This window comes from Pelobates fuscus, chromosome 3 (genome assembly GCF_036172605.1).
Source record: "Pelobates fuscus isolate aPelFus1 chromosome 3, aPelFus1.pri, whole genome shotgun sequence".
Classification (NCBI taxonomy): domain Eukaryota; kingdom Metazoa; phylum Chordata; class Amphibia; order Anura; family Pelobatidae; genus Pelobates; species Pelobates fuscus.
This window is the reverse complement of record NC_086319.1, coordinates 320,281,101-320,306,752: the sequence shown is the minus strand read 5'-3', so window position 1 is coordinate 320,306,752 and position 25,652 is coordinate 320,281,101. Positions and strand designations below refer to the sequence as shown.

At 40.4% G+C, this 25,652-nt stretch overlaps 1 protein-coding gene across 1 annotated transcript in view; it reads right to left on the bottom strand.

Annotated features, from left to right (window-relative positions):
* The window catches only part of VPS33B (VPS33B late endosome and lysosome associated), a 46,316-nt gene that overhangs the window by 16,033 nt on the left and 4,631 nt on the right, over window positions 1–25,652 (bottom strand). Inside the window, exons 4-20 of the mRNA XM_063445655.1 lie at window positions 15,509–15,570; window positions 15,031–15,080; window positions 14,443–14,510; window positions 14,208–14,253; window positions 13,546–13,640; window positions 12,863–12,967; window positions 12,184–12,280; window positions 10,565–10,642; window positions 9,898–9,971; window positions 8,847–8,933; window positions 7,582–7,672; window positions 6,362–6,436; window positions 5,951–6,015; window positions 5,755–5,809; window positions 5,483–5,529; window positions 3,903–4,035; window positions 1,933–2,006 (exon numbers count right to left, since the gene is read on the bottom strand). Coding sequence (XP_063301725.1) covers window positions 1,933–2,006; window positions 3,903–4,035; window positions 5,483–5,529; window positions 5,755–5,809; window positions 5,951–6,015; window positions 6,362–6,436; window positions 7,582–7,672; window positions 8,847–8,933; window positions 9,898–9,971; window positions 10,565–10,642; window positions 12,184–12,280; window positions 12,863–12,967; window positions 13,546–13,640; window positions 14,208–14,253; window positions 14,443–14,510; window positions 15,031–15,080; window positions 15,509–15,570 — 1,302 coding nt within the window. The remainder of the gene's footprint in view (window positions 1–1,932; window positions 2,007–3,902; window positions 4,036–5,482; window positions 5,530–5,754; window positions 5,810–5,950; window positions 6,016–6,361; window positions 6,437–7,581; window positions 7,673–8,846; window positions 8,934–9,897; window positions 9,972–10,564; window positions 10,643–12,183; window positions 12,281–12,862; window positions 12,968–13,545; window positions 13,641–14,207; window positions 14,254–14,442; window positions 14,511–15,030; window positions 15,081–15,508; window positions 15,571–25,652) is intronic.

Here is a 25,652-nt window from a genome sequence, read left to right as displayed (position 1 = left end):
TCTGTAGGGAACACCTGCTGCTTGAAGCGCCATGGTGATTGGTCTGAGAGCCTTTCTTGCCTGCAGGGTGTAGCGGGAGAGATCCTGGTATATGGAAATATGCTGGTTATCTATGCGGATTGTGTTCATGCGGCGTGCGCCGCGCAGTATATCTTCCTTCATGGCAAAGTTGTCAAGGCAGCAGACAATGTCCCGTGGCTGTTCACCGGGCGCAGGAGGTGCGCGCAGAGCGCGGTGGGCTCTGACCAGGCCCAGTCTGTGAATTTGTTGTCCCCCCAGGGCATGGCTAAACACTGTGCGTAGGAGCTCTGGCAGGTTCTCTGTCGGGCCCCCCTCCTTCACCCCCCGCACTCTTAGATTGAGTCTGCGGCCCCTATTGTCCAGATCATCTACCCAGGTGGTCAGGTGGGCCAAGCTGGATTCACAGTTGGTAATGGAGGTGCGGGCGAGGTCTGCATCAGACCGGAGGGTGCCAGTTTCAGTCTCTGTGACAGTAAGGCGTGTGTCTAGTGAGGCTACATCTGCCCTTACCTGGGCCAGTTCCTCCCTTATGACTCTGCTGAGGCGGTCGGAGAGGGCGTCCAGGTCTGCCTTGGTTAGTAAATTGGGCAGGAGGGCGCGCAGGTCCCCGTCTAGCGTGCCCTGTGTCTCTGGGGAGGCTGATGAAGCCGGGGAAAATCCGGCGGGAGTCGCGGTCTCAGTTGCGGCCTCCATTTCCGGCTGGGACGCAAAGTCTCGTGGAGTGACGAGGAAGGAGCGGATAGAGGGCTCTGCGCCCTGGATCCCGTTGGTCTCGGGGTACCCTGGGGCTCTGACTGCCTTTTAGTGCGCCCCATGTTGAGGTGAGTGCGTGTGGGGTGCGCTTAGTTGAAGCGGTATATGCTGGGGCCACGAGGAGCAGCTCGTTCACACAGCCATCTTCGTCGGCCGTCGGACACGCCCCCCCTCGAATATATTTGTATAATGTGATCATATCCCCTCTCAGGCGACGTTTTTCTAAACTAAATAGGTTTAAATTTGTTAACCTTTCTTCATAGCTGATATGTTCCATTCCTTTTATTAATTTTGTAGCACGCCTCTGCACTTTTTCTAGTGCCATAATATCCTTCTTTAGAACAGGTGCCCAAAATTGCACAGCATATTCAATGTGTGGTCTTACCAGTGATTTATAAAGAGGCAAAATGATATTCTCGTCCCGAGAATGAATGCCCTTTTTCATGCATGACAATACCCTACTGGCCCTGGCCACTGCTGATTGACATTGCACATTGTTGCATAATTTGTTGTCTATAACAATTCCCAAGTCCTTTTCGTGTGTTGTTATCCCTAATTCGCTTCCATTAAGGGTATACGTTGCTTGTGTATTCTTTACGCCGAAGTGCATAACTTTGCATTTTTCAACATTAAATTTCATCTGCCATTTGAGTGCACAGTCCTCCAGTCTATCTAAATCCCTCTGCAGCAAAGTAATATCTTGCTCACATTGTATTATTTTACAAAGTTTTGTGTCATCTGCAAACACTGAAACATGACTTTCAATGCTGTCTTCAAGATCATTTATAAACATGTTAAATAGAAGGGGTCCCAGAACAGACCCCTGAGGGACACCACTTGCCACCTCTGTCCAGCTTGAAAATTTACCATTAACGACAACTATGATTATCTATTGTAAAAGCAGAACACTTTCACTACTCCGTATGATGTGGTAAAAACCACAATCAGCTAGCCTAGATGAAGGAAGTTAGTGTCAGAGAAAGACGGCCAAACGAGACATAGAGAAGCAACAACACAAACAGTCCTAGATGCTGCCTAAATTCAAGATCACATTATACTCAATATGAACACATATTTTTTTCTAATACAGCAAGACTCTATGGTTTTTCAGTGCTGATTTATTGAAAGTAAACAGAGAAATCCATGGACAGTACTCACCAAACCAAGTCTTTTGCTTATAGCCCTGAAATAGCTCTTTTTTGCCAAGGACGAAAAGGCATCAGTAAGCTTGCCTAAACAAAACAAAAAACAAAAACAAGAACATTTTCAAGATTTCTGTGCTGACTCACAAGTGACAAACTCTCATTTATAAAAACAGAATTGGTTGCGTATATTTTGGAGCAAAGTGCTAAATGGGTAGCACTCAGAAGGAATATTCTTTTGGTTTCCATGGGGATTGCTCCATTTTTAGCCATCGTTCCCAAAACTGCTCTATATAAATATGTTCCAATATTTTCAAACATCAAACCTTGTTATTTGACATTATATTAGACGAAGGAAAGACATTATTGGACTTCAGATGATCAGTTACGAGACACTATGGGTGGAAGCGCGTCATGGATATGTGCGCGCCGCCCTGAAGATCGTGCGTGTGGATCATGAGAAGATCGAGGGAGCGAAATGTGAGATTGGATGATAATATGTATGACTTATCTGAAACCAGAAACAGCGCCATCTTATTGGTGGCGTTGTGTATACGGCATTCACAGGATGTGTGGCTATATTTGATATGGCATTATGAATTGTAGATAACCAAAACCGGAAGCAGCGCTAACTTGGTGGTGGCGTATTGCATCTGGTCAGGACTATATATGGTGTTTAGACTGTACCTGAGGAAGACCTAAACTGGTTGAAATGCGTTGTGCTGCTGTGTATGTGGTTTTATTCATATATTTTATTTACTTTTAAATACAATAATGTTGTCTTACCTACCGGTAATTCCTGACTTTTCTTGGATTTCCTACAGGTCCAGTGGGATCATATTTGCTGCTTATTATCCCTATGGTGGATGAACTGAGTTTTCCATTTATACCTTATATTTTACTATTGTGTATTACATGTTACACTATGATATTCTTTATGCATATGCTATGCAGGATCTAATGATTTTACTGAAAAACCTGTTTGTTATATAATTAAGGTAAATTATAATGATTGTATGCGCCTTCACCCTTTTGCACTTATTTTTATCAGTATATTAGACCTCTTTGATTGTGAACTTAATTTTTATTTTCTGCAGCAAGGATATTTTCTAAATACTGATTTTCACCTATTTTCACCTACCTGACCAACCAAGTAGGTTCTTTTGAAAACAAATAATGAAAAATAAAGTTTAACCCCTTAAGGAATAAACTTCTGGAATAAAAGGGAATCATGAGATGTCACACATGTCATGTGTCCTTAAGAGGTTTTTATTTTTACTTTTAGCTTCCACTAAGGTATTTGCATGCGCAGTAGTGCCAGGAGTGTTTGCACCGACGTCAGTGGAATTTCTATCTTCGGTTTGCTGTCACTTTGGGTGGTGCATTTCGGATAGTTTCCTTCAAAATCACTGTTCAGTTAATGATCCATTCTAAACCAAAATGAAGATTCTCATATCAGCTGACCACACGAGGGGCATGGGTGCTACAGTGGCCTGGATCTGTGTCTGCAGAGTGGATCCCTAACTGAACAGTGCTTCAGGCACATCTCTGCTAGTGTACAATATATTCCCAGGAAAACACTGTAATGTAGCTCATGCCAAGTGCTCCTGTATGTTTGAAAGTAGGTACGTAAGAAAGAGAACAGATTGTGTGAAAATTGATCAGATAATTATTTATTTCTGCTGATTAAGCATCGCAAAGGAAAATAACTTGCGAAATAGAAACTGCTTTTGATTTTTTTTTTTTTACATTATGTTTTAATGCGTTATAAAAAAGACGTGATGCTCACAAGCAACCATAGTCTATCATTTGTACTTGTGTTGATAAATTCCAAGCAATTCACTGCACAAGGCAGAGAGTGGTTCTTTAAACTGTCTGATACTTTTGATTGTGTTTTTAATTCATGATTATAGACTGCTTTAGAAGTGCCATATGGCGCAAAATATTTTCATGACAAAATCACCAACTTCAGATTGTTTCCCTTACCTGCTGCTTTATCTGTCACAAGTCTGCTCACTTTACTTTCAACAGCTGTAAGAGTATCCCCAGGCACTTGTTCTATAAGTAAACCAGCGCGTTTTAGGTTCCAAAAGGTCAACAGATGAGCTGGTCCATAGCTCTGTAGGACACAATGGATACAGGACATAATCATGTGTCACTTCATTGAAAGAAGACTTACATATCATGACATACATGCTATGTAATGTACTAATGACTGGCGACTATTTCAGTATCCGCAATATTTTGAAAGAAGTTGTATTTGGCAAGTGATAGCTTATTCCCTGATTATTGCCTGGTGTGCATGTTTGGAAAGTTTTAACACGTAAGATATAATTTGACGTAATACAATGACAAATGGTTACTTTTTGTGCTGGGATAGAGCATGTGCTATTCATAATGTGCTAAATTGGTGCCATAAGCACAAGATAAACTTAAAAAAAATGAAATTTATATGCATAATGAATTTAGGGATACAACTAGTTCATAACTAAGAAGAGTTTTTTTTTTTTTTTTTAACGGTAAAACCTTTATAGTATCAGAGATCAGATAAAGCTGACTGGATTAGGGATATGCGTCATTAAGGTCTCCGTCCAACAATAATGAGTTATTGAGGAGAAGTTTTAATGAATTAAATGTCAATCTACAAATACCTTTACCCACATCTTCTGTATTGGACAGACGAAAGGTGACTTTTAAAACTGCAATTTAAGCAACCACTATGTTTATTATGAATGTCCATTTTATTATCACACATCTGTCCTCCATTTCTCAGTATGATTTTAATCTCCATTTGAGGGTGGCTGTGGATTCTGTATCCCAGAGTACTAATCTTAGCACATTATTCTGACCGTTCCTTATTCTTGCTAGTATTCACATATAGTATATCCATAGATTTAATTTGCTCTATGCTAAACCTTACCGATAAAGCTTAAAACAACTCTAGCCCCTGGTACATTTTTCCTGATTCATGGGTATGCCCCTTCTTGTCACTACGCTCTGCCTTTGACCACCTCCTGTCCATTCCTTGCACCCTCACTGCTAACTCACACTTGGAAGACTTTTCACAGGCATACCTTTCCTTTGGAACAGCCTGCCTACTCCGATTAGACTCTCCCTTAGTCTTCAAGCGTGTAAGAAGTCTCTCAAAACCCATCTGCTTAGAAATGCTTATGACCTCCCTGAGTAACTTCTATGTCTCAAATCTGGCTCTGGCTCTCTCCTAAACAGCCACACTCCACTCTCACCTCCAGTAATGTTACTTTTTAATCCTCTTTGTTTCTCCCTTTCATAATATTGTAAAGCGCTGCGGAATAAGTTGGCACTTTATAAATACCAATGTTAATAATAATAATAATAATAATCTTAACTCACGTGTACCCTGATCTTTTTGGGAGAATCAACTTCAAGACAAGTACTCTGTTTTAGGCGTGATCACACATTGTGCTCTAATCTTTATACTATGTGCTGTGCATGCTTGCAGTAAAAGGACTACTGTACAAATGTCTATGAAGAAAAAAAAAATGATGTTTTTTTTTGTGTGTGTTAGATTTGGTTTTTATACAAACCTGTAGATACTGAGTCTTCAACGATCGATAGTCTTTAGTTATCAAACCTAAAATTACAACAATACAAACAAACAAACCAGTGAGAGATGGTTTTGAATAATGATCCAATATACATGTGCTAAAAAAAAAAAAGAAAATAGTTTTATTACTGTAATACTTTTATGAGATGCTCAATGATTTAATTGTGTTTAACTTAATGGACCTACATACAGAAGGATATATAACTTAGCATACTAGACTGCACCAATCTCCCAAATTAGAGACATTCCTACCATTCTCTGTGATTGATAGAAGGCATAGCAGGCGTAAACTCTCAATGGGGGAAACCTAGCAAGAAAGAAATTCCATGTTTCTAGTCACAAAATGCAATAATCCAATGGATAGGCCAGCAGAAATACTATCTATTTATTATTTATTTTACACTATGTTTCACTTCCTTGTGATTATTTACATGGATAACATCCTCACCTGTCTATTTATGTGTTCTTCTATGAAACTGATGCTCTCCCGAATGTCAAATCCTTCCAGTAATGCTGTGTGCAGAAGAAAAGAGAAGCGATTCCATCACAGTTTGTGGTGTAATGTACAGATAATTAGTTTAGATGTTCAATCTAAGCACACTGTTCCTCTATTAGGAATATATAGTAATATAGCCTTAGGCCTGCAGTGGTTTGAAAATTACATTTCTGATGATGCTCGGGAAGCCTTCAGGCAGTGTCAAGATCACCATCTCTCTTACGAAATTATAATAATTATATTAGTCAGTCATAAGCTCTGACTAATGTCATTAGTCAGTCATCAGAATTTAACCCTCCTAAAGCCATTTTCCACGATAAAATATTGAGGATCAGGATAATGAATCATGTTTAAGGTACTCACAGTGTTCGGTTTTTAAAAAATCCTGAAAATCCTGCTTTGTTTTCTTCTTCATGATAGACTCAGAGGCTCCAATATCTGTTAAATAAATAAAATACAGTTTAAACCAGTATATATGCTTCCACTTTTAGCACCAATGTTAAATTTCTCTATAGGATGTGCATTGGGAAGGACTGCAGTTAAATCAACCCATGTGTCTTCCTGCTCTCACAGACAGGGAGTCAGCAGCTGTACACCAGCACTGCAGGTACAGTGTCTTAATATCACACGAGGCAGCTGGAGACCGGCATTTATAACATCAAGCAAGGTGTGAGCAGGTAAAATTAGCTGCACGTTTTTTTTAACTTTTTTTTATTAGTGATTTGTGCTGGATCAAAAACAATACATGGATGCAGATAAGGTAGTTCAAGCTGGTGCTTAGTCACGGTTATTAGTGAACAGACAGAGGTTGGAGATAAACGCAGCAGCCTGTGTCTAATGGGAATTTAGGAAATTATGTAATTGTAAAAAGATACCAGCAGCAAATACAAATTCTTATATATTTTAATAAACATAGAAACATAGAATGTGACGGCAGATAAGAACCATTCATCCCATCTAGTCTGCCCAATTTTCTAAATACTTTCATTAGAATGTATAGTTAGATTTTTACTATATTTTGAGTATATATTTTACCGTAAGAATTGGAAATGTAATACTCAACTATATGCTACAACATATCATTTTTGGGATGACCGTTCCTTTTTTAAGAGACATACAAGTAAAAAAAGATTGGTAAAAAAAAAAAAACCTAGTTGAATAACCAAATTTCAAACAATGCAACTCCCCCACACCCTTTAGAATAAAGACCTCGACCACCTCAAAATACAAAAGAGGGAATCACTACTAAAAACAAGATTGGTAAAATAATTTAACATACTAAAAACGCAGATGAAAGAAATAGGGATTTAATCTTATATCATTTATTACCATTTACCCATCGTTGCTAAACGTGCCCCGTACACGGCAGTTCCAGTGTTAACAATTACATCAGGGAGTCACTAGTAAGACTGGAAGCATCATATTGCTGTATTATATGAATAATAGGTCTACATTGTCTTTTTATCCAGCGCCACATTATATATCCCATATCAAAACATTATGGTCCTTAGATCAAATAATGTCACACAATTTAAAAGGAATTAGAGGAAAGACAAAGTTATAAAGTAATAAGTTCTCCATACGCAAACTCAGAAGACGATGCTCTTGTTTTAATCCCTTAAGTTCTTGAGAAACAAATGTCTTCATTTGTTTAATGTCCATCCCTCTGCGTTTCTAAGACAAACAAAAAAAATATATAAGCTATAACACCATGCTAAAATGACAGTAATTCTGAGTAACACTTACTGAGGGTCAGTAACATAATTGGGTAACAAATCTACTGATACATTAATATTCCATAAACCCTTTAAGTAATGTGTATCATTATATTACATGGGATATATATTGGCTATTGTCCAAGTCGAATTTATGCCATCTTTTAACAGACACAACATTAAATATCAAAATGATCTCATCCATAGTAAAATGTTTGTCAGTGTTTTTACAATTTCAAGTGTTCAGACAGTGAAGAGTTACGTGTATTGCCAATAAGGCACTCTTACGGATTATATCACGACAAATAAATTGAGAGCTTATGTGAGAATAATCAGCTGGCAGGCACATAATAGTATGACAGGTAGTTAAAATACCAATAAGGTTCCCATTTAAGAAACATGCATTTACTTGTATTACTTATTAAAATCTTAGGCTTTAGTAAGTTAGCTGATTCCACTATGCGTGCATTCAGCTTTTTAAATTTTATTAGCACGTGACATGTTACACAAGTAGACAGGCAGTTGTCTTGGATACTTATATATCTTTCATTACCAAACAGCCCTATATATGATCACTCTCTGGACATCACCTCGTGCCACAGCAAAGGTATACATCTCATCATTCTGTCACCCACATAAATACTGACGGTACATTTTAACTCATTTAAATTAAATCAACAAATGCTCTCTGCATCAGTTTTTCGAATGTAACCGTATGATCTCGATAATAGTCCAGTAGCTCCATTCACATCACAAGCCATTACAACTGGCAAGAATTTATATATTTGGTACAGATTATTTTATTGTCCAAAATAGTCAGACAAAGAAATGATTTTGTTTTTGTTCCAATCTTTTTGAAATATTTTTTACTTTTTCTCATTTTTATTTTACACGTTTCGCGCATGTTTTTGAATTACTGAGTCTTGGGAGATTGGAATTCTCTCCTGAATACCAGCATTCAATATTTTGAGTACTATTCAGTTTTCTTTTTGTTAAAACAGTTTTGCCACCAGGACATTAAAACACCCAAATCTTTGCCTATAAATGCCATTTTTTTTTCTAACCGCTTCAGCTAATAAAGTTAATTTTTATGATTCCTGTTACCGTATTATCAAACACCTTAATTGACTTACATCATATTGTGATTGCAGATTGCGAGCTTTCTGGCTCAGGAAGTTGGACACGTTTGAGAAATGTTCATTTCGAATTTCTTCAAAGACCTGGAAAAAGGCAAAACAAATTGCAACCAGCTTATTATTGTTAATAAAGCACCAAAACATTCCACAGCCCTGTACAATGGATTACAATATTCTAAGATGGCTATAGATGGGTGTATTCACACCGCACTATTTCTGCATGAAGAACATAAAGCTGATTTGTTTTCCTTCTGAAAAAGCACAGTCAGGCTATTTCAATGTAAATTAAGTTACTATTCCCATGATTCCAATGACAGTCAGTATTCACAGTGTGTGATGAGTGCAGTGCCACCTATTGATTGACAGCTGCTGGTTATGTGTACTTTCTGGATATTCATCCGTGCAATCAAAATAATTTGCATGTGTCATTTGCATTCAGACATTTATGAATTTTCACAGTCATTTCTTTCCTGTCTTCTTCTGTCTTTGACAGAGTTAAAAAGTTAAACCAACACATTATTTTAAATAAACAAAAAGAGTGTTTTAAACCATAGCCATGACAGCCCATCGTAATGTTTATGGCACTATAAGTCTCTGGGTGCAGTCCCCCATGTTTGTCAAACTGTTTAGGAGACATTTGACTAATAATGCTGCTTTCCCAAACATCCATAGCCTGGCCCTTTAAGCCTTTCTGATCTCGTATGATCTCTGATAATGCATAAACTTCACTTCCACATTATAAAGTGCAAATAATAGGATAAGAGCAATGGGGGCAGCATAGCTCCATGAAACTGCAGGCATGTATCTCAGTCATCTGCAGAGAAACGACTATAAGTGCATGTGTCTCAATGCGTTCTTCCCACAGTGCTATATATGCATACGGCCCATTGGGGGTTAAATTAAATTACACGGTATGCTAGAGAAAAATGATGCACAACAATGCAAAAATATGTCCTGCAAAATTAAAACCAGCTCATTTCAGGAGGCAGTAGAGCAAACACATGGTAAAATCATATGTAAGAATATAAATATTGAGAAGCAAGTGTACCTTATCTTGAGAGTTTAGAAGAACTTTTATACTTTTTTCAGAAGATGTGACCTCTGGGCCAAATTCAACGCTTCCTATTAAAATAGATCATATAGAATTATTACAATAATGACATAAGCATGTTGTTCTTATAACCGATTTCAATGGTTATAGTATGTTTTATGGTAATGTAATATATACGCACACATAGAATGTACTCACTTAATAAACACAGACAACACAAAACCTAAAATGACCCAATTTAGTCACATTTTGATATTTACTTTTTCTAGAAACTCAGGCAAAAAATAAATAGCAGTTATGAACTTGAATACTCAACTGAAAACCATTTGCAGAAGCTTAGTGGTACAAAGAGATGAATTTGATAAAACCTAATGATTTGCTTAGTCCCCTAAATTCTGAATGTGCAGTTTTAACACCCGAGGGATTATTGGAAATCTAAATGAATCGCATAGTACACACTGGATTACCAGCTGCCCTCTGAATCGAAGTATATTTCTAGTGATTGCAGACAAAAATGGGAGATTGCCGAATGAAGGATCTTTTATTTTTTTTTCAATTTTATTGACTGCTTAGATTTCTGTTTATGAATATAACATAATAATAAAATACAAGCTTTGCCTTTAAACCTCAATAAGCTAAATGGATGGGGAAAAACACAACTTACCACACTTAATGCGGAAAATATCATCGACCAGCCCTTCATACACAACTTGAGAGCAAAGAGGAGTGACATAATCAACATCTGGAATAAACATAAGCAGTTACTTAATAGTGATCCCATATGGAGTGTTAAAGTTACAAAATGAGCTGAAACTCAACACAGATTCATTTCACTAAATCACTGTCACTTTAAGTACTCTCAAGTATAAGGCAGACAAAATCTAATCAGAATGAAAGTGGTCCATGAGAAAATATGCAAGTGGGTTTTTTCTACACCACATAATAAAACTCAATCCAAAAACATAGCATTACGTTGCAAACAATTTGCAAATAGTAGATAAAAAAAACAGCATTGCACAAAATGCAATGACAGGATAAATCACTTTTTGTGACTTGGTGTATATTTAATGGAAGAAGGAATGTCACCACGTTTGGTGCTTGGCAAAATTGACAATTTATAAAGGCAGGACAAGTTTAAGAAAAATCCAAGTGAATATACAAAAACACAAATAATAGCTTCAATATTTATGAGACATATATTTTCAACGCACGTTAATGGTACTTATAAGTATTCTTCTTCCCAATGCATATGTTTCTTGGCCCTGTATGTAACAATTCTATTCATAAGAATGTTGCCATAAAAATGCATGAGCACATTAGAATTTCAAAGATGGGAATGTCGGGTCATGTTCGTGTTCCTTTCCCAGACGGAGATTTTTAGTTTATCTTTGAAGTTTGGTTTGCAGATCTCCTTCGACCCACTGAAGTAAGTACCCAGGTATAAAGCTAACTCTGAATCCCACAAAACTGTACAAGATCAACTATCCCCCATTATTAAAAGGAAACACTCCAGACCCCTGAAGCACTTTAGCTTGATGGAGAGTGTGCGTGAAGAGTGTGTCTTACATTTTGCAAACAGTTACAATTTCTATATAAATTCAATAGAAATTTACACTTTTATAAATTAGCCTTTCCCTTCACCCTCTCTTATTTCTGTGTTTTTCTCTCTTCTTTAGTTGGTTTACATGTATAAAATTATACTGGATAGAACATGTTTTGGATCCTTGACCTATATCTTTTGTTTGTCTGAATAAGTCACCATCCACTTAATAAAAATAAATAAATGTCAAAGCCGGGCGCATGACATTCTCAGTGCATGTTACATGTGGCAATTCTGCAGTACATTATATTCCAGGGGAAGCCTTGCAGGGGGCAAATTCAATTTACTGAGATGACTTTTAAACAGAGAAATGATCACCCAGGTGTTTACGTTTCTCAAGACCCATTTGGCAAGGGGAAAAAAACAGCTTTTACACATAGTGGGCCACTCATCAAATATTGACAAACAATAACCAAGTGATTTTTCATTGGCTTGTTCACAGGTAAAAAAAAAAAAAGATTGAAAGCTAACATTGCATACAACGGTATTTTGTAACTTTTTTTATTCTTCATATCAGAAGTGGAATAGAAAAGCATAAATATCCCTACAGGGCCCATTATAAACATGATTGTTGCGGCCACAATGCTTATTTCCTAGATGTCTAGCTATCAAACCAAAACAAAGTACTTGTCACTTTTCATGTATTTATCCCCCCCCAAAAAAAAAACACATTCTAATATTACCTCTGTCAATCATGAAAACAACTCCAAGGTCTGGTCGTCTCTCTCTATGATCACTTTCATCCTCATCCATCAGCTCCTTCCACAACTCATGGACCATCTGAAATCATGAACATACTACCACTAAAAGCTCAAAGTTATTGGGACTTAATATATTAATAAGAGCAGCAGAAAAGAACTGAATTAATATGTGTTCTGCTCTTCAAAAACAGTATTTTCAAGAAATCTCAATGAGGCCAGAATTGATGGATTCCATTGTTTTTTTAACAGCTGGGGTCAATAAACAAAAAAACAAAAACAAAAAAAGTACTCCTTCCAGGACATGCATTCTTCATGGTTATATATCCTAATTAAAAAATAAAAATAAACTAATCCCTTTAATATCACCAGTGTTATTTTATTTACAGTGAAAGTGTAGAGGTATTAATGCTTTACGTTTCATTTACCTCTGTGCCTTAAAGGATTAAACAAGATATCCACGTGAAGTGTGAATCATATATACTGTGAAAAGCTATACTTATCAGTTGCACTCTACAATTAAACTAAAGCAAACATTTTTGGTTTTGAGATCTATCAACATTTCTCAAAGCTTTTATTTCCTGTATACAACAAAAGGGATACAGCATGTACACAGCAAAATGAACAAACTGTTCATGCTATAATAGTTTTAAAAGGACATTACCTTAGAACATCTTCCAATTCCATAAGCTCTCAAGACGGGGCCAAAGATGGAATTTAATAAATGGAGAGCTTTGGCTACAGTCCCAATCCAGCGCTGATCCCCTTCCTGTCCACAAAGAGAAGACCAGTTGGATACCACATATAGAATATACATCAATCTGGTCATCAGTGCTAGACAACTTTTTCCAATATACATTTTCATCATCATTCTGTATGAAACCCCCATGCAATGTTTCACAGGACATATTCCAGTATAATGTTTCTAGTCTACCTTTCTTTCATCATTATGTGGTTCCTAATAAACTCCAGTACTTTGGAAGCATTTACCAGGCTTGCCAGGAGTCATTTAATGAGACCCTTAGCCTTTCTGTAAAAGAATTATTCATGTCCGATCAACAAAACCTCTGTTTAGCTACTTGTTACAGGAATACAATTATATACACAGATTCGTATTGAAATGTATCTGATGTACATGTAACAGCTCTTCGCATCATTACGTGAACTAGACAAAGCAGCAACATTCCACTGGTTTCCTTGGCGATTGCTTCACTATTGGAACTCTGCCCCAAATATGCTTTTCTATAAACCCCTTATAAGTCTAAATAAAAAGAAGACATTGTACTGAGGGATTACAATCCATTTCTATCAAGTACTGTTTTAAAGATGATTTAAAGTGTTACTCACGAGAAAATAATCCCGGTAAAATTCTGGCAGCTCCATACTGATAATATCATCATCAAGTGGTAGAAGATAAAAGGACCATTCATCACAAGTCACATCTGTAACAAACAGGGCATTGGGATACAGACATACAGAAATAATTATAGGGCACAATGCTGAATAAGGAGCAGGTAAGTAAATAGCTTCTACAATCACTGCTTCACATTTAGTATTTGCCCCAGAATAGCTCTTCTCTATATACAGTCCATCGATCTGATTCCAGTTATCCAAATTGCCACAAGACCAACATATGGCTAATGGCTACAAGGTGGAAACAGCACACATTTAAATGAGGTAATACTTTTTAAAATCATATCTCTAAACATATATAACGTTTTACAGCAGTAGCATGACTTATTAAACACTCATGATGCATTCTGAAGTCCTTTAAATATATGGCATTGTATACAAATATGCAAATCATAGGCTGCAGAAACAAGAGAACTCAGATCAGTCTATTCATCTCTGATTCACACAAGGCTATTAATAAATCATATGATTCAAAATATTAGAAATTCATAGCTGACATATGGGTTCCAATGAGGTATAATATCAGGACTGTCCGATTTCCCAGGAAGAAAAAACTATTTACAGAGCACTATGTGATAATGTAAGATCATCCTTACCTCCAAATATCCCCTCTTGCTCCAGTATCATGTCACATGTATAAAACTGAAACATAAAACACATGTGCTTATTTCTAGATCTCTACACCTGTGTATGTGCATGCACATTCTTGAAGCATTTGCCTCTAGCTCAGTTCCCATACAAAGTATTGTAATGGTTGTAATGGTTACAGCTCCGAGGATATTAAAATGTCCCAGTTTTACTACATTTACATTTAACATTTCATCAACTCACCTTCTGAGGGCTAAATATGATCTTGTACTTCCTGCTTCTCTCGGCACGTTTATCTGTATTAACAAGGTCTGTGATGGAAATGAACAAGTAGACAAAAGTGTGAGGTCCACAAGCACATTCATCATACAAAAAATGTGTCATAACACAAGTGAAGATCACTAGGAATGATAACTGTACAAAGAAGGAATTGTTAAAACGATCTTACAAGTCAAGTGGCATTTAAAGAAATAACCGAGAGTGGGTTAGTGCAAACTGAAGTTTTTTTATTATAGATGCATAGCTAGGGTCCCGAAGGACATCTGATGAAAGCTGTAATTCCAACTTCATTGCTACAGCTAAATCAGTATGAAGCATTAACTTGGTTTGGCTGCAGACTGGTACATACAGAAACCAGGGCAGAAAGAGGGGATAAAACAATCTTCAAGCTTACACTCACTGAATAACAGGAGGTAAAGTCCAGAATGGCATGGCAGTAAAATCAGATGTAAAATGTAAGTTACATACAGATATATAAAAGTTATAAGTTGTTATGTAACTTAGAAGGAATGGCACACTGGGTCTTGCTGGGTCTGAAAATAATAGACTTACTTGCAATGTACTTCATATGATGGATACGTGGTCTGACCAGGAAACAAAGTCTAGAGTAATAAGTGGAAAAAAGATTTAATTGTGACAATGAGCTGTATAAGCAAACAACTTACACCTGGAGGGACATCCATACTGTATTTATCATTAGTGGAAGAGCAGGAAACATTCAGAAACATGGCTAGAGCAGATTGACCAATATGCTTTGCACATCTTTTGTAGATGATATCTCTCTGCCTGTGGATGGCAAAGCATCACTGGAGATGTTGTTTTACAATAGCTAGACTGATGCGTGTTGGTCATCTCCACTGTAGGGGAAAAACTACATTTAAACTGCAGCCTAGAACTGCTCAGGTATAAATTCAACTAATTTATTTTTGAATTTTAACAACTAGTAAACGGATGTATTGTATATTTCAATATTTAGCAATGTGAAGATTGACCAAGGTTAAAAGAGTCAAAAAACAATGAAATAACTTACTGGTCACAGTTGCTGTAAATTGGCTTGCTCTCCAGCTTATAAAGTTTGTCAACACCATGTTGCTAAATAAAAAATAAAATACAAAAAAATTAACCATATTGCATAAACCTGCATGCAAGCCTAAAAGCATGCTAAGTAAAATAATTTGGAATTTTTTAACGTTATGAATGTATGGCTATTTTCCAAATAAATACACAGGGACAAGCATAAAAAGAAAATGGTGGTCAAATTTCTTCTGTTAAACAAAAACAGTTTCCTTGCCAAAAATAAAAGAAGTAATATAAAAAAAGGTTACCTTTCATAAGTGTTCATGATGTTGATGTAGAATTATTAAAAATCTTTAATGTACTTGTATTGAATTATTGCACTAACTCCATTATTAATCTCATACTGTGACAAACCCTCCATTTTGTCCTCCTAACCTGACTTCTTCATTCCTCCATTTTGTCCTCATAACCTAACTTCTACATTTTAAAACTACATTACATGACAGAATTTCCCAGCACATCTAACAATGGACAAAGACTGTATTTTCTATAAAGACATGATTAACTCAGGAACTGCTGACTTTCCCCTAACTTGCAACATAGTATAATTTGAAGGCCATGAGAACACAGTAGTAATGAAATGTTCTATTCATAAGAGACCTTGCACCTAGCCACGAGGCCTGAGATCACCGACCGTGTAAAATGACGCTCAAGACCCCCTTGTCCCCACCCGTGTCCAGAACAATCCCACCTCTTGGTGGGTGGGCACGGGACTAACCACTTAGTTTTTAAGCCAATTAATAATATTGATAGGTGGACACTAATCCCGACACTTAACAATTAATCCAATTAATGATGTTTATTTGCTGATATTCTAATAATCAATGATGACGCAAAATGCCTCTTAAAAAGGGCCTGCGCGCCCGTTTTTTAATCACTTGCCAATAAATTTTCTCGAAGTTATTTTAACCTGAACTCTGTGTGTCAGACTTAATTACTTCAGCGTATATACGCAATTCAATTTTCTTAATTTGGACAGGAACAGATAGACATTTAAACATTTTGGTTTACTGCTAAAAAGTACCATAACAACTTGGCGCCCAACGTGGGGCATCGGGCTATGTCCGGCTGGTGAGCCGTCCTAAGGAAGACGCAGTTGGACGGAGGAATCCGGGGGGAAGGAAAGGAGATTGATCACCTCCAGGTACACGGTAGAGACTTCTGCAGAGCCACCGGTATGTTCCGGCCCCTTTGATTGACCCGTCCACGTGTCTGTGACTGCTTCCCGGGAGGACATCAAAGACAGGTAATATCTTGCCCGGTGTCTCGTTACTCACTTGTTTACCTGCATTTTAGTCTATCTGTTGCCTGGGTATGTTTGAATTGTTTGCCTGTTTCCCCATTTTGAGATAAAAGGGGGGGTGGACCTGCAGGGGATTTGCCTGGGGTTCTCTGTTTTGCTTGTTTTCCCCTTTTTGGGATAAAGGGGGGTGGACCTGAGGGGATTTGCCTGGGTCTTCAGTTTGTCTGTCTATCTGTTTGTATTTTACCCCTTTTGGGATAAAGGGGGGTGGACCTGAGGGGATTTGCCTGGGTCTTCTGTTACCTGTTTTACTCCTTTTAGGAACCACGGTGCTGTGGTTGTAGGGAAAAAGGGGGGTTGACCTGTGGATGTGTTCCTGGGGGTCTTCTTTGCCTGTTTTACTCTTTTAGGAGCCTCGTGGCTGGGGCTGTATGGAAAAAGAGGTGTGTTGGATCTGTGGAGATTGTGTAGACTCATAGTTTCCTGGGGATCCTTCTTGTGTCACTTTGATAGCCTAGCTAGCTTCTCTGTGCACGTAACTCTGCTTGCAGAGTGGTGGTACCCTCCAGCTTTGAGCGCTGAGCTGGAGCCATTCCAATTTTTTAGCATATTTGGTGGATGAATTCGGGCAGGCATTGCTGTCTTCATCGCCACGTGGTAGTGAGACCTGTAAGTGGGTTTTTATAGGGGCACTACGAGGGTGAGGGTAGCGCAGACACTATTAGTGGGCTGCTGTGACGAGGGAGGCTGGCGGAACTCGGACCGGTGTCAGTTGTTTTCCGCGGCCGCAGGTAGTGGAGACACTACGAGGTTGAGGGAGGTGACTTTGGAGTAAGCACACGAGTAAAGGAAAGGAATTACTGTTGATTTAATTTGAACTGTGATGCATGCACTGTATTTCAATTGTATTGTTGTCTTGTTTGTTTAATTAGGAGTCTCATGAACTCCTGTGTCTGTCTCTAAGGATTTTCCTTGCCTTTCATCTTTTCTACACTTTCTATACTATTATACTATCCACTCCCATTTCTCTTAATAGAGAAGTGATTGGTCACACACTTCTCACCTCGCTCCAATCCGTGTCTACCACCCCGGGTAGGCGGATTCAGTGACTAGTCTACGTTTTGGGAAGACGCACTTGAGAAAGACCCACGGTTCTCAGGTGGCAGTCGAGCATTGTAGACGTTCCCGTTCAATTTTCCTTCTCTCTCCCTATATTTAGGACGCTGGTATAGGGGAAAGGGGATTATGGGACAGGATTTGAGTAAGCCCAGTAAGGGCTGGTTAGCATGTGATTTAGTTGAAGACAGAGAGGGTGAGGAGATGGTTAAAGGTGTTGAAAAGATTGCAAAAGTATGTAAAATTGCTGTACCGACATGTGGAAGATTGCAACCAGAAAGTTGGCGTAGGTTACTGACAGAAAAGAAAGGCAAGCTTACAGATAATGATTTATTAAAGACTGCTGAAGCATGGTACCGAGTAGCAAAGGCTATTCAGTTAGAAGGTTGGGTTGAGGAAGAAATAAATCACAAAGGTGTGAAATTGTTTGTGTATCATAATAATTGTGTTGCTGGGGTGTTTCCTCAGCCAGCGCCCCAAAATGGCGCCCAGGGGATGTCTATCCCCAAGGTTCAGTCAGCAATAGGTGATAGCCAGCTGACTATGTTCCCCACTCCCAATCCTCCCGACGCCCATCCCATCACCTCCCCTGTCTGCCCGGTCCTGAATTCTGATGGATCTTTCTTTTCCCCTTCCCCGTCTCTAACCTTCCCATCATCCTCATCCATCCCTACGCTACCTCCTGTACCTAATCCTAACATTTCATCTGCCATTTCCTCCCTGCATTCTCTCTCCGTTAATAATCCCCTCCCCTCTTCATCCGCCCAGCTAACTACCTCCTCCACCCTTGCTCCGGCTCCTCCTTCTGCACACACCCCTACCAATCCCTCTCCGTCCCCTCCCGTAACCGTCTCCACCCCAGTCCAATACCCCACCTCCTTAAATGTAAATCCCCACCCAACTCTCCTGCCCTCCCCAGCCTGGCCATACCCATTCCCGTATCCCATGGCCCTGCCCTATCCAGGTTATCCACCACCCCTTCCCCAAGCCACTCCCCAGGTTCCGGTCATGCCCAGTACGGCACAGTCTGCCCCGGATGTGCCCACATCCAACATGGCCGCCACTTCTTCCCTTAACCCCAATGCAGCTTCCTTTCACGCCCCCAATATGGCGGCCCCCAGTCATTCAGCCCTGATGCCGGTAATTCCCGGCGACTACCTAGGCTATGACCCGCTAACCACCCCTGCATCTGGGACTCCCTCTCACCCCCCGGTCCTAACACCTCAAGCGGGCCCCTCACAGGGGATGCATATTGGCCAAGCATGGCCCGCCACCTCAGTACAGATCTGCTCTCCAGTGATGTTGATTACCCCTCCGGGGTAACCTTTTGCAACCAATTAAGAGAATGGGCTAAGGACAAACTTGCAGATCAGGCAGCTGGCCTTACTGATGTCATACAAGATAAAGGAGAATCAGTGGAAAGGTTTCATGCTAGACTGTATCAAATGTTCACAGATTTGGGGTTTGATCTTACTGACAAGATTCATTCACAAATGCTGTCAGGTGCGTTTGTCCAAGGTGTTAAAGACTCTATACGCAAGGGAATCATTGCTGCACGCCCAGAATATAAGGTTGTTCCTCTGGATACTCTGCTTTTAGTTGCCAAAGGTTTAGAATCTGCCCAGACCCCAAGAAGACCCACCTCGGCTCCTCTCATGGTGTCCCGCTCCACACCTGTTCCCAAGGGAACCAGACAGGAGGAGGGACATTGTTTTAATTGCAAAGCTAAAGGACATTTTAAAAGTGATTGCCCAGAACCAAAGAGAGAGCCAAGGAAGCCGCCCAGGCCTGCCCCGGCCCCCAAGGCCGAGAAGGAGGTTCCGATAATTGAGGAACCAGATGATTAGGAAATTGGCAAGCCTGTGTCATTAACCCCTGTTATGGCAGTGTCTACAGGGGATAAGGGGGGGCCACTTGCTACAGTGACTTTACCCATTGAGGGCCAACCAACCACATTTCTTGTTGACACAGGTGCAGCCCGTAGTGTTCTGCGAGAACAAGACCTGCCAGACCCATCTTTCCTGTCCAATATTGATGTCTCTTGTGTTGGAGTGGATGGCCAGCCAAGACACAGCCCTTTAACAACTCCACTACGAGTTGGCTCTAGCCTGCTTGCTCGCTTTGTGGTATCCTCCACATGCCCAATTAACCTGTTAGGCGCTGATGTTCTCTCACGCCTGCAGGCATCTATCATCTTCACTCCAGACGGACAAGTAGAAATGTCTACACCTCTATCTGAATCAGACACCTCAGCCTTGTGCTCCCTACCTCTGATGCTGCAATTAGAAGGTCCCTGTGGGGAGGCAGCAGAACCGAGGTCTAATTTCCCAGATGTGTTAAAAACACAGGTGCCTGCCAAATTATGGTCCTCAGGCCCAGAGGACATAGGTCACCTAAATGTCCCTCCTGTGGTGGTAAAGCTTATTCCAGGAGCTAAGTTACCAAGAAAACCACAATATCCTTTAAAGCACAGGCTGCAGCCATTTCTGTCCAAATCAAAGCACTCTTGGAGAAGGGTGCTCTAGTAAAATGTAAATCAGAATGCAACACTCCATTATTTCCTGTGAAAAAGAAAACTCCAAAAGGTGAGCCAGAGAAGTACAGGATGGTTCAGGATCTCCGTGCTGTCAATGAAGCTACTGTCCTGGACACCCCTCTTGTACCAAATCCCCATAATTTGCTCTCTGGAGTCCCACCTTCTGCAAAGTATTTCACAGTCATTGACCTGGCCAATGCCTTTTTCAGTGTCCCACTGGACCCATCCTGTCATTATCTGTTTGCTTTCACCCATGAGATGCAACAGTATACCTGGACTGTCATGCCCCAAGGGGCACAAAATTCTCCAAGTCAATTTGCAAAGGCCATGGGCACCATCCTCGACCCATGGCAAGCTGAACACACAGAAGTTGTTTTGCTACAGTATGTGGATGATTTACTGCTCTGCGGAGATGATATACCCACTACTGAAAAGTGTTCAATTAGTCTCCTGTGCTATTTGGCAGAACAAGGATGCAAAGCTTCACTCATTAAGCTGCAATTCTGCCAACTTTCAGTAATTTTCCTTGGACATTGCCTATCTCAAGGTACCAGACATCTTACTCGGGACAGGGTGAGAGCTGTACTGGATATTCCGCCTCCAAGGACTTCAAAATCTCTTCATGCCTTCCTAGGCCTCATTTCCTACTGCAGAGCATGGATCCCAGAAGCCTCTCTGCTTATGCAACCTCTCTATGATGCACTTAAGTCTGACCCATTCTGTTTGACCAATGAAGCTCTGGACAATTTCAATTCTCTAAAACGTGCCATTGCCTCTGCCCCTGCCTTGGGCCTACCTGACTATACCAAACCCTTCAAGTTATTTGTCTCTGAAAGACAAGGCCATGCAACAGGAGTTCTTACCCAAACTAATGACTTAAGAGGCCGCCAGAGGCCTATTGGATATTTCTCATGTCAATTGGACATTGTGGCCAGAGGGACCCCTTCCTGCCTCAGGGCTGTTTTTGCTGCAAGGGAACTCATAGAAAGAACTTCAGACCTGGTCCTTGGCCACCCTTTGGTTGTTTTGGCCCCTCATGACATCTCTGCCATTATCAACCAAGTCCAGCTCAAGCACGTGTCCCCAGCCAGACACCTGCGCCTACAATGTCATCTTCTTCTACCTGACAACATTTCCATCCAAAGATGTCAGGTTCTTAATCCGTCCACTCTTCTTCCACTCCCTGAGGGGGGTATCTATTATGGATTTATCACGGATGAAACCTACATTTACCTGCTCTGTGGATGTATCAAGAAAGTCATGCATCCACATTTGACATTTTATGAAGATGAGACACCTCTTTGTGAAGGCCCGGATTACGCCTTCTGTACCATGTGGTACAAGCCGAACATTACTCCTGAACCTTGCTATGAAGATGAGCTTTACCACTGGACTGATGTAAAGCTCACTGCTCAAGATTTCTATTGTGACTCTGAAGGCAATAGCATGGTCTTGGTCCAACTACCTCAACAACTCAACTACCTCTACCGCCATTGGGATACTGCTATCCCACATATTCCTGTTACCAAGTTGAAGACAAGGTCATGGAATGATCTTGGGCCCATGGCAAAGTTATGGGCCACCATGGATGAAGAACAGCTACAGGAAAATGGTATTGCCAAATACCCAACAACTGACCTTCTGGAAGCATGGCCACGCCACTTCCTAGAAAAAGAATTTCAAGATCTGGTCATAGTGAATGATTATGACCCTGAAACACCTCATGACTGTTTTGAACAGATGAAAATGGAGACAGTGCACCTACCAACTGTGCATGAGAATCCATTACCAGATCCAGATTTTACCCTGTTTGTGGACGGTTCAAGATATGCTGATGAAGAAGGAAGATACCATACAGGATACGCCGTAACCACAACAGATGAAGTTATCAAATCATCATCCTTACCGCCAGCAATGTCTGCGCAAGAAGCTGAATTACAAGCTCTGACTTCAGCATGCAAAATTTCCGAAGGAAAACGTGCCAACATCTATACAGATTCAAGATATGCTCTGGGTGTGGCGCATGACTTCGGCCTTATTTGGAAGACAAGAGGATTTCTTACCACCGCCGGTACACCAGTTAAACACAGTTCTGCAATCAAGGATCTAATGGATGCCCTCCTACTCCCTGAAGAAGTGGCCGTTTTGAAAGTAAAGGCACATGGGAAGTTGGATACAGATGAAGCAAAGGGCAACCATTTGGCTGATCAGGCTGCTAAGCAAGCAGCCAGAAATTTGCAGGAAGTGGATGAAGAAGTGTCCGGACAAGAAGAAGAAGTTCCTGTTTTTGCTCTGCAAACTCTTCCTACTGATTTAAGAATTTTGCGAGAACAGCAAGCTGCAATCACCCCTGAAGAAATCCAGAAATGGAAGAACAAAGGAGCCATCCTAAAGGACGGAATATATTACAACAACTTCAAATTCTGCCTTCCAAGAAATTTATATCCAGCAGTTGTCCAATGGGCACATGGGCCTGCACACCTGTCAAAGGAGTTGATGGCCGCCCTCATACAGAAGTATTATGAAGCACCTGGAATCACAACATTGATCAACAGCTTCTGTAAGGCCTGTGTCATTTGTGCAAAATGCAATCCAGGAAGACCAATCAAAGTGCCTTCAAAGCACCTGGCAAAGCCCATGTACCCCTTCCAGAGAATTCAAATCGACCACATCCAAATGCCCAAGAGTGGGCCTCATGAATATGCACTAGTAATAGTGGACATGTTCTCAGGCTGGCCAGAAGCCTACCCAGTGGCCAATATCACTGCAAAAACAACCGCAAAGCGCCTACTTACAGATATTGTATGTAGATTCGGACTCCCAGAAGTCATTGAAAGTGATCAAGGCCCAGCCTTTACAGCAACAGTGACTAAAGAAATTTGGACTGCTCTAGGGGTGACCCTAGCCTTCCACACCCCTTACCACCCACAAAGTAGTGGTAAAGTAGAGCGCATGAATGGCACTCTGAAAGCCAGAATGTTGAAAATGTCACAAGAAACAAAGATGCCCTGGCCAGAAAGCCTGTCAATAGCTTTATTCAGCGTTAGGCACACACCTAGAGGGAAGCATTCATTATCCCCATATGAGATTCTATTTGGGACAGCACCCAGACTAGGTTGTTATTATCCGCAGCAGTTACAGCTCCAATCAGATGTTTTAGTAGACTATGTAACTGAACTTGCAAGTGCCTTAAACAAAATACATGCCCAAGTTTTCTCTTCAATTCCAGATCCCGATTTGGATACAGGTACCCACAACCTGCTTCCCGGAGATTGGGTTCTGGTCAAGAAGTTTGTGCGGAAAAATACCCTGGAACCAAGATTTGACGGTCCATTCCAAGTTCTCCTGATCACCGCAACCTCCGTCAAACTGGCCGGTAGGCCACATTGGATCCACGCTTCCCACTGCAAGAAGTCTCCTGCCCCAGAGGAAGCAGACACCGCACAAACATGTACCTCTGGTACACCTTCTTCTTCTCCTTAATTAGCCTAATAAAGGCCCAGCAAGTAGCCATCACCAAAGATGTTAGTGGGTACACCTTTTGGTATAATTCATCATGCACCCATGTGGCTACTTATACCTTTGATTATTGTGATATTGTAGAATGCCCATTTCCCACATCACAAATCCAGAGTATTTATAGAGATATGCCTCATTCAAAAGACCCATATGTTTGTGTAGTTGACAAGCAATGGGGGCACAATTGTGACCATTGGGGGGCGGCGGGATGGAATGCCGGGCCTGCCTGGGGTTACAAACCAAAAAGTGCCTTATCTAAAGTAGATGATCATGGTAGATCCCTTCTCCAGAGAATGACTTTGAGAAAGCCTGGGGGGGGTACACCAATGAAATTAATCCTTAACATTGAGCATCCAAGCCCAGCGGATGCATACCAGTATGTGATGGGAATGTATTGGAAAAAGGGTTCCTACCGTAAATTAGGGCATTTCTACCTCAAAGATATGTGCAACTCTTCTGAGTGGCAAGGGGCCACCCATATGGTCCCTAACCCATTAAAACCACATATCCAGACTTTTCAAGATATGATGGCCATTGCTAACCCCACCTTTGAAGATACCATGGCCGCTGAAACAGGTTTTAATGATGTTAATCTATGGTTAGAATGGATGAAATATAATGCTAATAAGCATAACAAGACCGCATGCTATGTGAGTGGCGGTGCCCGGCCTCACCTGGGTACTGTGCCTTTAATCCTGCCAGTAGATATAGAAGAATGTGTTTTGAGCCTTTTTGCCTATCATTATGATTTCAATAGGTCCATATGTATAGCATGGACAAAGGAGTATCCTCTCCTAACCAAGGATGTCAAACCCCCGGATGGTATTACTGTGTATAAAGGTAATTACACTTGTTATGCTAATTATGATGGAATTGGTAAATTTTTGGGTAACTTCTCCAAGGGGTATTGTGCTACCTACAGAAATGTCTCCATGAACTTGTTGCAGTTTCACACTAGGTCACTGGGGGGTATTTACTGGTTGTGTGGGGATTTACAGCTAAGATCCAGGATGGACAAGGAGTGGTGGGGGGAGTGTACTTTGGCTAAGGCCATTATGCCCATACACATCATCTCTGACACACACCTCATCACCCACGAGTCCAGACACACTAAGGTTAAACGCGAAGCCCCAGTGAAGGGGAGTTTTGACCCACATGTTTATATTGATGCCATTGGGGTGCCTAGGGGGGTGCCCAATGAATTTAAAGCAAGAGATGAAGTTGCTGCAGGATTTGAATCACTTTTTGCCATAGTTACCACAAACAAAAATTTAAATTGGATAAATTACATTTATTATAATCAACAGCGTTTTGTTAATTATACTAGAGATGCCCTCCAGGGATTGGCCGAACAGTTGCAGGCCACATCCCAAATGGCCTTCCAGAATAGAATGGCCTTAGATATGATCTTAGCCGAAAAAGGAGGGGTATGTAAAATTTTACCTGACACCATGACATGTTGTACCTATATCCCAGAAAACACAGGCCCTAATGGTAAAGTTACGTTACATTAGCCATAGAAAAATTAAATGACCTGTCTGAAGAGTTAAAAAGGAATTCTGGGATAAAAGATCCCTGGGAAAGATGGTTTGGTTGGATGACAGGATGGCAAAAGGCTTTAATGCATATTGGTATGGCGATACTAATTTTTCTTTTTATCTTTGCTCTTCTCTTTTGTTGTAT